This window comes from Loxodonta africana, chromosome 21, assembly GCF_030014295.1.
Source record: "Loxodonta africana isolate mLoxAfr1 chromosome 21, mLoxAfr1.hap2, whole genome shotgun sequence".
In the NCBI taxonomy this organism is placed as follows: Eukaryota; Metazoa; Chordata; class Mammalia; order Proboscidea; family Elephantidae; genus Loxodonta; species Loxodonta africana.
The window spans coordinates 43,243,541-43,257,173 of record NC_087362.1 but is presented as its reverse complement, the minus strand read 5'-3'; the positions used below and the strand labels follow the sequence as shown (position 1 = coordinate 43,257,173).

At 39.3% G+C, this 13,633-nt stretch overlaps 1 protein-coding gene across 3 annotated transcripts in view; it reads right to left on the bottom strand.

Moving 5' to 3' along the window:
* Positions 1-13,633, bottom strand: part of WDR59 (WD repeat domain 59) — a 104,784-nt gene that overhangs the window by 53,382 nt on the left and 37,769 nt on the right. For all 3 annotated transcript variants that reach the window (XM_023556684.2, XM_064273777.1, XM_010596821.3), the window contains exons 9-12: positions 7,761-7,838; positions 4,636-4,792; positions 1,954-2,033; positions 842-974 (exon numbers count right to left, since the gene is read on the bottom strand). In XM_023556684.2, the coding sequence (XP_023412452.1) occupies positions 842-974; positions 1,954-2,033; positions 4,636-4,792; positions 7,761-7,838 (448 nt within the window). The remainder of the gene's footprint in view (positions 1-841; positions 975-1,953; positions 2,034-4,635; positions 4,793-7,760; positions 7,839-13,633) is intronic.

Below are 13,633 nucleotides of genomic sequence, written 5' to 3'. Positions count from 1 at the left end.
TTTCTATGGAAAAAATTATACAATTTAATTGAAACCCAAAAATCAAACCAGTTGCCATTGAGTTGATTCCAACTCATAGTGATCCTACAGGATAGAATGGAACTGCCCCATAGGGTTTCCAAGGTGCGACTGGTTGATTCGAACTGCTGATTTTCTGGCTAGCAGCCAAACTCTTAACCACTGCTCCACAATTTAACTGAGAGCTAATCAATACATAAACAGAGAGAGAAGAGGGCAGGTTAATGGAGCTCAAGTCTCAATATTGTAAAGATGATATATGCTCCCTAAATTCAAAACGGATTCAGTGTAACTCCAGTCAAAATCCCAACCAGATTCTTTATGGAACCTACAAGTTGATTCAAACATTTATGGAGAAATCCAAAAGAACTCCTGAAGAAGTTCCAGGTGGGCAGGCTTGCCCTACCAGTTATCAAGACTTATTTTAAATATCTCCAGTAACTGTGGAATTTACAAAGAGCCTTCACCCAAAGTTAGGATAAAAATAAATAGGGCTTTCCAGTACAAATTTCTCTGCTAAATTCTCCTTATTGCATGAGTTTTCCTTCTATTTGAGTTTTATATGTCCTTTGGATGCACATTAAGGACTTTATAATAGTCCTTTAAACTTCTCAAGATTATTCTTTCTCCATGTTGAATCACCTTGTGATTCAAAGCATCTCCTCTTTGAGTTTGATACCCACTCCCCTGTCCCCTCTATCATGACTCCTTCCAAACCAATTATACTAAAATTCTAGGGTTCTAATCGTACCTCAGTCACTGTCCCACCTATGAAATGTGTAAAACAGCGCCTCACCTAGTTGTCATCAATTAGACAATTTACCTTCTTCCTCCCCATGGCCTGAGTTGTGCTGGTGATCTGTTTCTTGAGTGTGAAGCGTCTTCTCTGGTTCCGGCAGAAGAGAAATGCTCTCTATAAACTCATCAACACCATCTAGTATGTCATTTGCACAAAGCTGAAACAAAAGACAGAAGATCTAGGTCTACGGGCATCAATGGAAACAATCATCATGTTTGGTTAAAGGGTTCTGACTTCAAAATGGGAGGCACAAAAGAAAGAGATGTGTCAGCCAAGAACTGATACCAACAAAATAGGTGATTCATTACCAACTCTTCCTGGTTAAATACACAAGATAATATACTCTATCACTCTATCCTGGGAGCTTTTCATCATGTTCATAGCTAATAACGCCTCAGAAAACATTCTTTTAAATTCCAATACTTGGAGCAAATGGTGCTTTCTGGAGAAAGTAGATATAAAATGCAATAAGGTAGTGATACTTGGCCAAAAATCCTTAAGAGTGACTTCACACTTAGCAGTGTTACAAATTTTACCCAGCATTTTTATCTGCTCTGTGCAAAGCAGTATGCAAAGCATTGGAGAGGTGAAGAAGGAGCAATAACAAGTGAGACATGGTTTCTGTCATCACAGGATTTAGCAACAGAATGAAGAGAAGCCAGAACTCCTGGGTGAGGTGGAGCAAAGCAGGGGCACAAAAACAGCCCACAAGAGGTTCATATATGAAACAGATAACCTTTTTGGGGAAATATTAGAAATGGCTTATAGAAGAGGTGTTGTTGATGGACATAGAGGGCTCTGACCATTATGAGTACAAGAATAGGCCTCCTACCCCGTTTCGAAGAAGAGAAAGAAATGAAGCCCCCAGGCCATTTGTGGAGTAAGCTACTCATACTATCATTCACCAGGGCAAGAGAAAAAAACATTCAAAGCCTTTTTGTTCTTAAAGTGGTGAAGCTGCCTCTTAAAGACCTCAAAGCCTCAGTATGACAGACAGAACTCACTCAGTCAGCAAAAGGTATTAAGTGTCCCTGCTGTAGCCTCTAACATTCACAAATACCAAATCTTCTTTTTCATTTTCTTAAAGTTTCTACAGTATCCAGTTACATTCCTTCACGAAAGCATGGAATACATACCCTCTGCATCTGGGAATCCACACGCCACATTCTCAAGGTCTGATCGCGGGACCACGTAACCAGTTGGTAGTCCTTTGACCCTAGGAATCACCAGATAAGAATCCTGCAAATTTTTCTGGATGCAACATCAAATTTTCTATATGCTGTAATGGTGTGAGATTCATTCATTCAAAAATATTTATTGAACATCTCCTATGTGCCAGGCACGATTTTAGGCACCAGGACTACAGAATGAATAAAAGAGTCTCTGCCTTTATAGAACTCATATTCTAACGGTAGAAACAGACAAACAAATAAATATATGATATAATGGCAGAGAGTGACAGTGTTATAAAAACAACCCAGGATAAGAGGACAGAGACTGACAGGAGCTATTTTTAGATAGGACTCTCTGAGGAAGTCACATTTGAGCAGAAACTTAAATGAAGTGAAATAATAACTGGCAAATTAGCAGGTGAAGAGTGATGATGGGGTTTAATGTCACACTAAGCTTTTACCTCTACAAATGCTCTTTTACATGTTTTTGAGAAGCTGGGAAAAAATAGATTTTTTGAAAAATAAACTGTATTAAATGCATCATGGCATCCTACAGTTAAAATAATTTTTTGGTAAAGAGATCTCTTTTAAAAACTGAATAATCACTCTCTAACGTTCTTAATTGACTAACGTATATTTTCACATATTAGGTCTGGTCAAAAAGAAATTATTCTGAAAAGGCTTGAAGTGCTTTATGAAAGAATAGAGTAATTTCAGGGTAATTATGTTATATCTAGAATCTCCTTCATGCCCACCTTCAGAGAGCAAGGAATTTAGAAATCATTTCATCCAATTCTCTCCTTCTATGGATGGGGAAGCCAAGGCAACTGAGAAAATGTCTTGTCCAAGGTAACAGGGTGTGATGGTTAATTTTGTGTGTCAACTTGGCTAGGCTACTGTTCCCAGTGGCTTGTCCAAGCACTAGTCTAGTTGCTGTTACACAAAGTGTAATCTAATGTAAAATAATCAATCAGTTGAAAAGGGAGTTTCCTTAGGGTGTGCTCGGCCTCCACACTATAAATAGGCATTTTGGCAGAGCTCCCTCTCTCTCTACACTCTGCACTCTTTCCATCATCTGACGTGCAGATCTTGGGATGCAAGCTTGTAGAACTCTCCAGTCTGCCACCTGACCTACAGATTTTGGACCTGCCAGCCCCCATTAACTGCACGGGTTAATCCCTTAAAGTAAATCAGTCTCTCTGGATATAGACATAGAAAGGTTGTTGTTGTGTGCCGTGGAGTCAATTCCGACTCATAGCGACCCCACAGGACAGAGTAGAACTGCCCCATAGGGTTTCCAAGGAGCAACTGGTGGATTCACACTGCCAATTTTTTGGTTAGCATGTCAAGCCTGCACTAGCAATGCTTCACAGGATCCCTGTGCACTCCTAACAACAAAGCAGCAACTATTCTGAACCACAGTCTGTTATCAGTTCCACCATCTAGCTTCATGCTAGCGTCAACAATTTTTGACCCTGTACCTGGCCTCTTTTCATGTCCCTGCCATTGAGGAAGAGCAAAAAAAGAAACCCAACCCACTGCCGTTGAGTTGATTCTGATTCATAGCGACCCATACCAAAACCAAAACCCAGTGCCGTGGAGTCGATTCCGACTCATAGCGACCCTACAGCACAGAGCAGAACTGCCCCATACTTTCCAAGGAGCATCTGGCAGATTCGAACTGCCCACCCTTTGGTTAGCAGCCATAGCACTTAACCACTACGCCACCAGGGTTTCCCTAGCGACACATAGGTATGCCTAATGCCTCTCTGAAGCCAATGTCTCTCCCTATGCCTTCAATCCTATTTCCGCTCATTTACCAAGTACCCTCGTCTCTTCTCCTGGCCTTCAAATGAAGAAGGCAGCAAGTCCTGTGTCAATCAGCCTATTCTATTCTTTGCCTTTTGAAGGTAACTTTATTCACAAAACTGCTGTCTCTGTTTAGGCTACCTTATGATCTGGCTTGAGTCCTCAATCTGCTTTCAGAGCTTCTTTCTTAGTGATCATATAACTTTCTATTTGTTAAATTAAATATTTTTCTCTTAATCTGCGTTTTAATCCTTCAGCAAGAACTGAAACCAATGACTACCCCTTCCTTCGTGAAACATCCCTGTCCCTTGGCCACAGCACCCTGATTCCCTTCCTAGCTCTCTGGGAGCTCCTTCGCCCCCAGTGAAAATGAAAATCAAAGCTTGAGGTGGTCCAGTAAAAACTGACAGAGAAAATATGGCAATAAAAATCAACTAGAGCAACAACATCAGGTTGAGAGAGAAGTAAAACACAAGAACAAATGCGGTATAGTTATATTTATAAAAAGTTCAAAAAAAAGGCAAAATGAAACTGTTTTTTAGGGATGCATGAATGGGCACTAAAACTATAAAGACAAAAAAAGGAAATTACTGTCATAAGCATTAGGATAGTGTTACATCTAGGAGAAGAACGGAATGGTGATTAGGAAGCTTCTGGGATTCTAGCAATGTTCTCTTTCTTGACCTTGCCGGTGGTTATACAGATTTTCACTTTATAATTGCTTGTTAAGCTGTATATGTTTCAAGCAATTTTCTAGATACAAGATACACTTCGTAATTGAAAAAAAAAAAAAAACCTCAAAATTTCACTACTGGCATCAGGTCTTCTCTCTCTCACCTTCCTTCTGTTTCCTCCACTGAAACTCCAGGACCACATCGTCATGCCCCACAAAGGTATGGACTGGGGTGTTCAAGTCAAAGACATTCCAAAGGAGAAGACTATTTTCTCTGCGCAGCTGGGGAACCATCACAGTCACTAACCCATTGCTGAAAGGCTGAGGGTAAGAAATGAGAAAATGTGATTATTCCATGTAGAAGCTGCTGAGTCTTGAGTCACCAAAGTTGGAATTCTTTCCTAACTAAAATAGAGGATGGACGGCCCCAACCTATCCAGGGAATATTTTTCCAAATGCTATAAAATGACCATTACATCTACCCTTCTCTCTCCTTTTTTTTTTTGGAAGGGACCACAGCAAGTAAAAAATAAGACCAAGCCAAACGCTTGGAGAACTTTTTTCAGCCTAAAATATGCAAATGGCTCTGACCATATTCAATTAGAACACACTGTTTCACATTCTAGCTATTCTCCATAAATTCCCTCTCAAGAGTTAAGAAAGTGAGGTGCCCATCAACGGATGAATGGATAAATAAATTATGGTATATTCACACAATGGAATACTACGCATCAATAAAGAACAGTGAGGAATCTGTGAAACATTTCATCACATGGAGGAACCTGGAAGGCATTATGCTGAGTGAAATCAGTCGGTTGCAAAAGGACAAATATTGTATAAGACCACTATTATAAGAACTTGAGCAACAGTTTAAACTGAGAAAAAAACATTCTTTTGTGGTTACGAGGAGGGCACGGAGAGGGGGAAGGGGCATTCACTAATTAAACCAAAAAAAAAAAACCAAACCCAGTGCCGTCGAGTCGATTCCGACTCATAGCGACCCTATAGGACAGAGTAGAACTGCCCCATAGAGTTTCCAAGGAGTGCCTGGTGGATTCGAACTGCTGACCCTTTGGTTAGCAGCCGTAGCACTTAACCACTATGCCACCAGGGTTTCCAATTCACTAATTAGATAGTAGATAAGAACTACTTTAGGTGATGGGAAAGACAGCACACAATACAGGGGAGGTCAGCAAAATTGGACTAAACCAAAAGCAAAGAAGTTTCCTGAATAAACTGAATGCTTCAAAGGCCAGCATAGCAGAGGCAGGGGTCTGGGGACCATGGTTTTAGGGGACATCTAAGTCAATTGGCATAATAAAACCTATTAACAAAAAATTCTGTATCCCATTTTGAAGAGTGGTGTCTGAGGTCTTAAATGCTAGCAAGCAGCCATCTAAGATGCATCAATTGGTCTTAACCCACCTGGATCAAAGGAGAATGCAGAACACCAAGGACACAAGGCGATTATAAGCCCAAGAGACAGAAAGGGCCACATAAACCAGAGACTACATCAGCCTGAGACCAGAAGAACTAGATGGTGCCCAGCTACAACCCATGACTGCCCTGACAGGGAAAACAACAGAGAACCTCTGAAGGAGCAGGAGAGCAGTGGGATGTAGACCCCAAATTCTCATAAGACCAGAATTAATGGTTTGACTGAGACTAGAAGGACCTCGGTGGTCATGGCCCCCGGACCTTCTGTTGGCCCAGGACAGGAACCATTCCCAAAGCCAACTCTTCAGACACGGATTGGACTGGACAATGGGTTGGAGAGGGATGCTGGTGAGGAGTGAGCTTCTTGGATCAGGTGGACACTTGAGACTATGTTGGCATCTCCTGCCTGGAGGGGAGATGAGAGGGTGGAGGGGGTTAGAAGCTGGCGAAATGGACACGAAAAGAGAGAGTGGAGGGAGACAGCAGGCTGTCTCATTAGAGGGAGAGTAATTGGGAGTGTGTAGCAAGGTATATATGGGTTTTTGTGTGAGAGACTGGCTTGATTTGTAAACTTTCGCTTAAAGCACAATAAAAATTATATTAAAAAAAAAAAAAAGAGTTAAGAAAGTGCTTTCCCAGAATGAGTATGTAAGCTTGACCGGGAAAAATCTCCACAGAGCGACCATAATTCTTGCCATGTGAAATGCACCAGAAGCATACCATCCATGTGGAACATCACCTTCCTACTGCCCCAAATACTACAACTCTACAAAGGAACATCTTACCATTTCAGGGACTAACATGTTTTACTTATCAACACTCAACTTGCTAGGGAGCTAGGGAGCTCTTTGGTTTATAATTAGATTCAGTTCTTTAAGGAATAAATCATAGTCACTTGAGAGCACAATCAGCTTCACTTCCCCACCTGGCAGCACTCCTGAACTTTCCTGTTTGTTTTTTAAAGCAAACACATTAATCCAGAGAAGTATTTCAATTTATAAGAACAGGGTCAGATTTCTTGGCAAGTGCTCCCAGATGCAAAAACAACATAATCCCCAATTATTTTCTTTGCTCCACGATGCCCCCGGTGACAGCCTCATGGATAAAAGTAGCTTGATGCATGCTGGGGCTCACTTTCACATCAACATTAAAGGAGATATACTATCTGTGCTCAGCAGCTATCAATGGGGCAATGGAAAAGTTGTTGGAAGGTTGATAAGAGTCTACCCCCCATATTTGTAGCATTTTATGGTTTATAAAGCATTTTCGTATACATGATTTCAAAAGGAAGGCATATTGTAAATGTACTAAATGCCACTGAACTGTACACACTAAAGTGGTTAAAATGGTGAATTTGATGTTATGTGAATTTTACCATAATAATAAAAAAAGGCACAGTAGAAATTATTATTCATATTCTACAGAGGAGGAAACTGCTGCTCAAAAATATTAAGTGGCTTGCCCAAGGTCACAAAAATATTAAATGGCAGAGCCAAGTGCAAAGTCCAGGTCTTCTGAATCTCAAGTCAGAGCTCTTTCCACCAGAATCCACTCACTGGAGCCTCTCAATCCTCTGCTTGCATCCCACCCTGCTCCCCTACTGTCTTACACTTCCCAGTTTCTGTCTAGCTGTGGTTAGCAATTCTAACAGGGATACCTATGCAGCATTTCAAGGTTACATTTTTAAATAGATAACAGCTTTAAGCTATTATTATCACCTTTGCCCTACTCTAAACCAAGACAGAAAGAGAAAACTGCCTCACAAAAAGAACAAAAGAAAATGTCCCTTGGACCCTTGTGTCTATAACACCAAGATAAAGTTTCCCAGGAAAAGGTAGAGTGTCTCACTCACAGTGTATCTGGCCTTCCAGACAGGCACCTGGCAAGGGAGAATATTGAGGTATTTCCGAGGCTGGCGGTAATCCCAGAACTAGAACAAAAAAGCAGGATAATTTCTGAAATAAACGCCACAAAAAAACTATTAAAATAAGCATACCCTATAAACACATTCCTTTTATTTTTTACTGTGGTGAAATATAAGTAACAAAAAATTTGCCATTTCAACCATTTTTAAGTGTACAATTCATTGACATTAATTACCTTCACCATGTTGTGCAACTATTATCACTACCTAATTCCAAAAGTTATTTTTTTTTAATTCCAAAAGTTATTCATCACTCCAAACAGAAACTCATTACCCCTTAAGGACAAATACTGAATGATCCCACTTAGATAAAATGTCTAAAAAAAATGTCTAGAACAGGCAAATTCATATAGACGGTAGACGGACTGAAGGTTGCCAGGGGCTTAGAGGAATGGGGAGTTACTACTCAATGGGTACAAAGCAACATGTTTGGGGTGATAAAAAAAGTTCTGGAAATAGATAGTGGTGATGGTTGCACAAAAAAAAAGCTAAACATACACATGCTACATGACCCAGTAAAATCCCACTCCAATGTATGTATCCTAGAAAAATGTAAACTTCTATTCACACAAAAACCTATACATGACTGTCTTAGCAGCTGTATTCACAATCACCAAAAACTAGAAGTAGTCCCATTGTCCTTCAAGGTGAACAGATAATGAATTGTGGTGTAGCCATACAATGAAATGCTACCCAAGGAGCTATGACGACTCCTGGTTAAGCACTTGGCTGCTAACCCATAGGTCAGCAGTTTGAACCCACCAGCAGCACCGCGGGAAAAAAAAGTGGCAGTGGGCTTCCATAAAGATTTCCAGCCTTGGAAACCCTATAGGGCAGTTCTACTCTGTCCTATAGGGTCACTAGGAGTTGGAATGTCTATGAATGTCTATGAACTATTGATTCTTAAAACAACTTGGGCAAATCTTAAAAGCATTATGCTGAGTGAAGAAGCCAGTCTCAAAAGGTTACATACTATATGGTTCCATTTACATGACATTTTCAAGAAGATACAACTACAGTGATAGAGAACAGATACATCAGTGGTTACCAGAAGTTAGGGCTAGGGGGTGATAGAACTGTTCTGTATCCTGATTGTGGTAGTAGTTACATGAAACAATACCTGAGTTAAATTTCATAAAACTGTACACCCTTACCCCCCAAAAGTCAATTTTATAGTATGATGATTTTTTTTAAAAAAAAGAGAGGAAAAAACTTACAATACCAAGGGTTGGAAAGAATATGGGGCAACCGGAACTCTCAACCATTGGTACAACCACTTTAGACAAGCTATTTGGTCTTATCTACTAAAGCTAATACATGTTGTTCTATGACACAGCAACCCTGGACAATTTATAGATAAGATAAAGAATATTTTTTAAAATCAGGTTACCAAACAGAATTTACACACATGCAGAGATCCATACCCTTGACTCGTATTTTGATACTTTATTGACTGTCCAATAATTAAAAGATTGAAAAGATACACAAATACCTTTTGATCATGGATACATGTTCATTTTTGCTACTTTAAGATGTAAAAGATTATCTATGATTGTAAGGGGATATGTATGCAAGATAATAAATATATTTCTTGCTTACCAAGAAGAAAAAGAGAGCAATTTTGTCTTATAATAAAATTGTCTGATTATGCCAGAATATAAAAGAAGATAATAAAAGACAAATTCAAAGATTTTCGATAAGTTCTAAGTCTGAGAAGTGAACTGCATTTGCCCTGGTTTATATCTGCAAATCAGTGTGAGAGGAGCTGAAAAATATTAAATGTTGACAATGGGCTGAATGTTGATGGCTTTTCTTATAAAATGGAAAAAGGCTTTTCTGCAAAATGTTATATGGACTGTATACAAAAAAAAAAAAAAGCCAACCAAACGAAAATTTGGGCATTTCTTTCTGTTTCAATGAAAATTGATTTCTGAGCACACAGTCTGTTCTTGACAGTAAAATGGCATAAAACAGTAAAAAAATTATGCTATACTTGGAGAGTAAAGGTTCCATATACCAGTAAAATATTCTATTGACCTTTATGTTTTTCATAATGCTCTTGAGTCATTTACGTAAACTAAAGCTCTTAAAAAAACAAGAAGAGCTCAGCTGCTAATCAAAAGGTCAGCAGTTCGAATTCACCAGCTGCTCCTTGGAAACCCTATGGGACAGTTCTGCTCTGTCCTATAGGGTCGCTATGAGTTGGAATTCACTTTATGGCAATGGATTTTTTTTTTTAATCATTCCAAATAATTACTGTTGCTTACTGCTGTGTTAATTTTCACTCTATATCAAGACTATAATCATTTCTTATCTTTAGGCCTAAATGATTATGCTTGTATTTTGTTTCTTCCGACAATTCTTTTTTTTTTTTGCAAATCCAGGCCCCATGTTAAAAATAATAAAATCGCTAAGATTTTTTTCCACCTAAACTAACTTTGAGTTTTCCAGATGGCTACAGAGTAAATTATAATTTGCTCCTTTAATTTATAAAAGGAGGACTACTAGAAATAATTAGGTATGCTTGGCATTCTCCAGATCTTTAATTAGCTCAGTGCTTTATGAATGCTGCTCTGTTATCAAGCTCGCAGTATGTGAAAAACTAACAAATAGAAGTTCACCTTCCCTAGGTAATTATACATATGTAAGATATTAAGATGTTATTAATATGAATGCATTTCAGCAATTGTTTACTTTTCTGGTTGGACAGGAGCATATTCATGTTCATGGACAAAGATGGGCACAATAATTGTTAACGAATTAATCCTTTTCTTAAAAAGAAAGGTTTTGTTTTTAGGTTTAAATATGCTTACCAATTGGTGACAACTATAACATACAACTTACAGGATAAATTAAAGGGCTCTGGCGATCTGACAGTGCTCTCACTGCTTATAATATGTTCTTACTCTTATAAGGTAGGAGGAGTCCTGGGCAGCACAAATGGTTAAGCGCTTGACCTCTAACAGAAAGGTTAGTGGCTTGAACTCACCCAGAGGCACCTTGGAAGACAGGCCTGATCAGTTACTTCCAAAAGGTCACCACCTTAAAAATCCTACGGAGCCGTTCTACTCCGTACACGTGGGGTTGTCATGAGTCAGAATCAACTGGATTGAAACTAACAACAACTCTCAAGGCAATCATTAATGGATGTCTTATGAAAGGGTTATACGTTACACCCAAATAAGACTTCACTGTGTTCCAATCTGATATAGGTGGCTATTATGAGGAATTAAACAGACGGTTCATCTTCTCATCTACAGGCAATTTCTGCTTTTCTCCTACCCTTGCCTAAAAGACCCCCGCTACAAGCTACATCTCAGAAAGAAATCTTTGAAAGAAAGATTAGAAAAACCCCAGTCAACACGGAACCAGGTTCTACTGACTGTTAACACCACAGGGAACAGACTCCTGGGTACAGGTGCCTCAGTAAGGTTGATCTTGTCTCATGGGCAGACAGACACCGGTCAAAATGTACTGAGAGACTGTGTCCGAATTTCTAGCACTGTCTTAGTCTAGAAGAAGATAATTTTGTGAAACAGACTGCTTAAGCCAGGATCAGGAAAAAGGATACATTATTTACCTAAAATGACATAAACTAATTGTGGTTAGTGTTTGATTTTTAAAGACCATGTAAGAAAAATCCTTTTCTTTCTTCCTGATCCATCTCTAATACTCAATTCAACAGTTTCATAGTTTAACAATTTACAAAATGTGTTTGTAAATGAAACTCTTATTCAATGGTATCTTGCTCTGGCTAACCCCTTAGAATTCAGAAAAAGAAATACAATATAAATTATCAACACAAGTTAAAAGCTAAGGTAAACTTAAGAATAACGATTATATAGAAAAAATGACATATATTATCTTTGTCTACAAAACTACTAAAAACAATGGTTGAATATCATACGAAATGTCTTCTAAAAAAAGTTGCTTCAACTTATATGCTGCTGGTGGGAATGTAAAATGGTACAACCACTTTGGAAATCGATCTGGCGTTTCCTTAAAAAGCTAGAAATAGAACTACCATACAACCCAGAAATCCCACTCCTCGGAATATATCCTAGAGAAATAAGAGCCTTTAAAGGAACAGATACATACACACCCATGTTTACTGCAGCACTGTTTACAATAGCAAAAAGCTGGAAGCAACCAAGGTGTCCATCAACAGAAGAATGGATAAATAAATTATGGTATATTCACACAATGGAATATTATGCATCGATAAAGAACAGTGATGAATCTGTGAAACATTTCATAACATGGAGGAACCTGGAAGGCATTATGCTCAGTGAAATTAGTCAGATAAAAAAGGACAAATATTGGATAAGACCACTATTATAAGATCTTGAGAAATAGTTTAAACTGAGGAGAACACATTGTTTTGTGGTTACGAGAGGGGGGAGGAAGGAAGGGTAGGAGAGGGTTATTTACTGATTAGATAGTAGATAAGAACTGCTTTAGGTGAAGGGAAGCACAACACTCAATACAGGGGAGGTCAGCACAACTGGACTGGACCAAAAGCAAAGAAGTTTCCTCAATAAACTGAATACTTCGAAGGTCAGCGGAGCAGGGGCACGGGTTTGGGAACTATGGCTTCAGGGGACATCTAAGTCAATTGGCAAAATAAAATCTAGAAACAAAACATTCTGCATCCCACTTTGAAGAGTGGCGTCTGGGGTCTTAAACGTTAACAAACAGCCATCTGAGATGCATCAATGAGTCTCAACCCACCTGGATCAAAGGAGAATGAAGAACACAAAGGTCACAAGGTAATTATGAACCCAAGAAACAGAAACGGCTACATGAACTAGAGATTACATCACCCTGAGACCAGAAGAACTAGATGGTGCCCGGCCACAAACGATGACTGCCCTGACCGGGAGCACAACAGAGAACCCCCGAGGAGGCAGGAGAACAGTGGGATGCAGACCCCAAATTCTCATGAAAAGACCAGACTTAAAGGTCTGAGTAAGACTAGGAGAATCCCGGCGGTCATGGTCCCCAAACCTTCTGTTGGCTCAGGACAGGAACCATTCCTGAACCCAACTCATCAGACATGGATTGGACTGAACAATGGGTTGGAGAGAGATGCTGATGAGGAGTGAGCTACTTGCATAAGGTGGGCACCTGAGACTATGTTGGCACCTCCTGTCTGGTGGGGAGATGGGAGAGTAGAGGGGGTTGGAAACTGGCAAAATGGTAATAAAAGGAGAGACTGGAAGGAGGGAGCAGGCTGACTCATTACGGGGAGAGTAAGTGGGAGTATGTAATAAGGTGTGCATAAGTTTATATGTGAGAGACTGACTTGATTTGTAAACTTTCACCTAAAGCACAATAAAAATTATTTAAAAAAAAAGTTGCTTCACTTTTTATGATCATGCTATTTACATAAGTTCAATAAGAATTCTGTTTTTCTTGAGACTAAAGGAGCACACCAGCCCAGGATCAATAATGACTAGAAGGCAGGGAGAGACAGGAAAGCCGGTAATAGGGAACCCAAGGTCAAGAAGGAGAGAATGTTGACAAGTCATGGGGTTGGTAAGCAATGTCACAAAACAATATGTGTATTAATTGTTTAATGAGAAGCTAGTTTGTTCTGTAAACCTTCATCTAAATTACAATTTAAAAAAAAGAAAAAAGGATTCTGGTTTATCTTCCTATCAAGATATAGTGAAATAAATCCATCATAGCCATTACCATGCCAAAAACCTCATTTATGTAGTAAGCTAAGCCTTTTTTTTTTTTTAAGCCTACTAGTAAGGAACTATGCCCACCAGGTCCTCCCAGTGAAATAGGCTGTT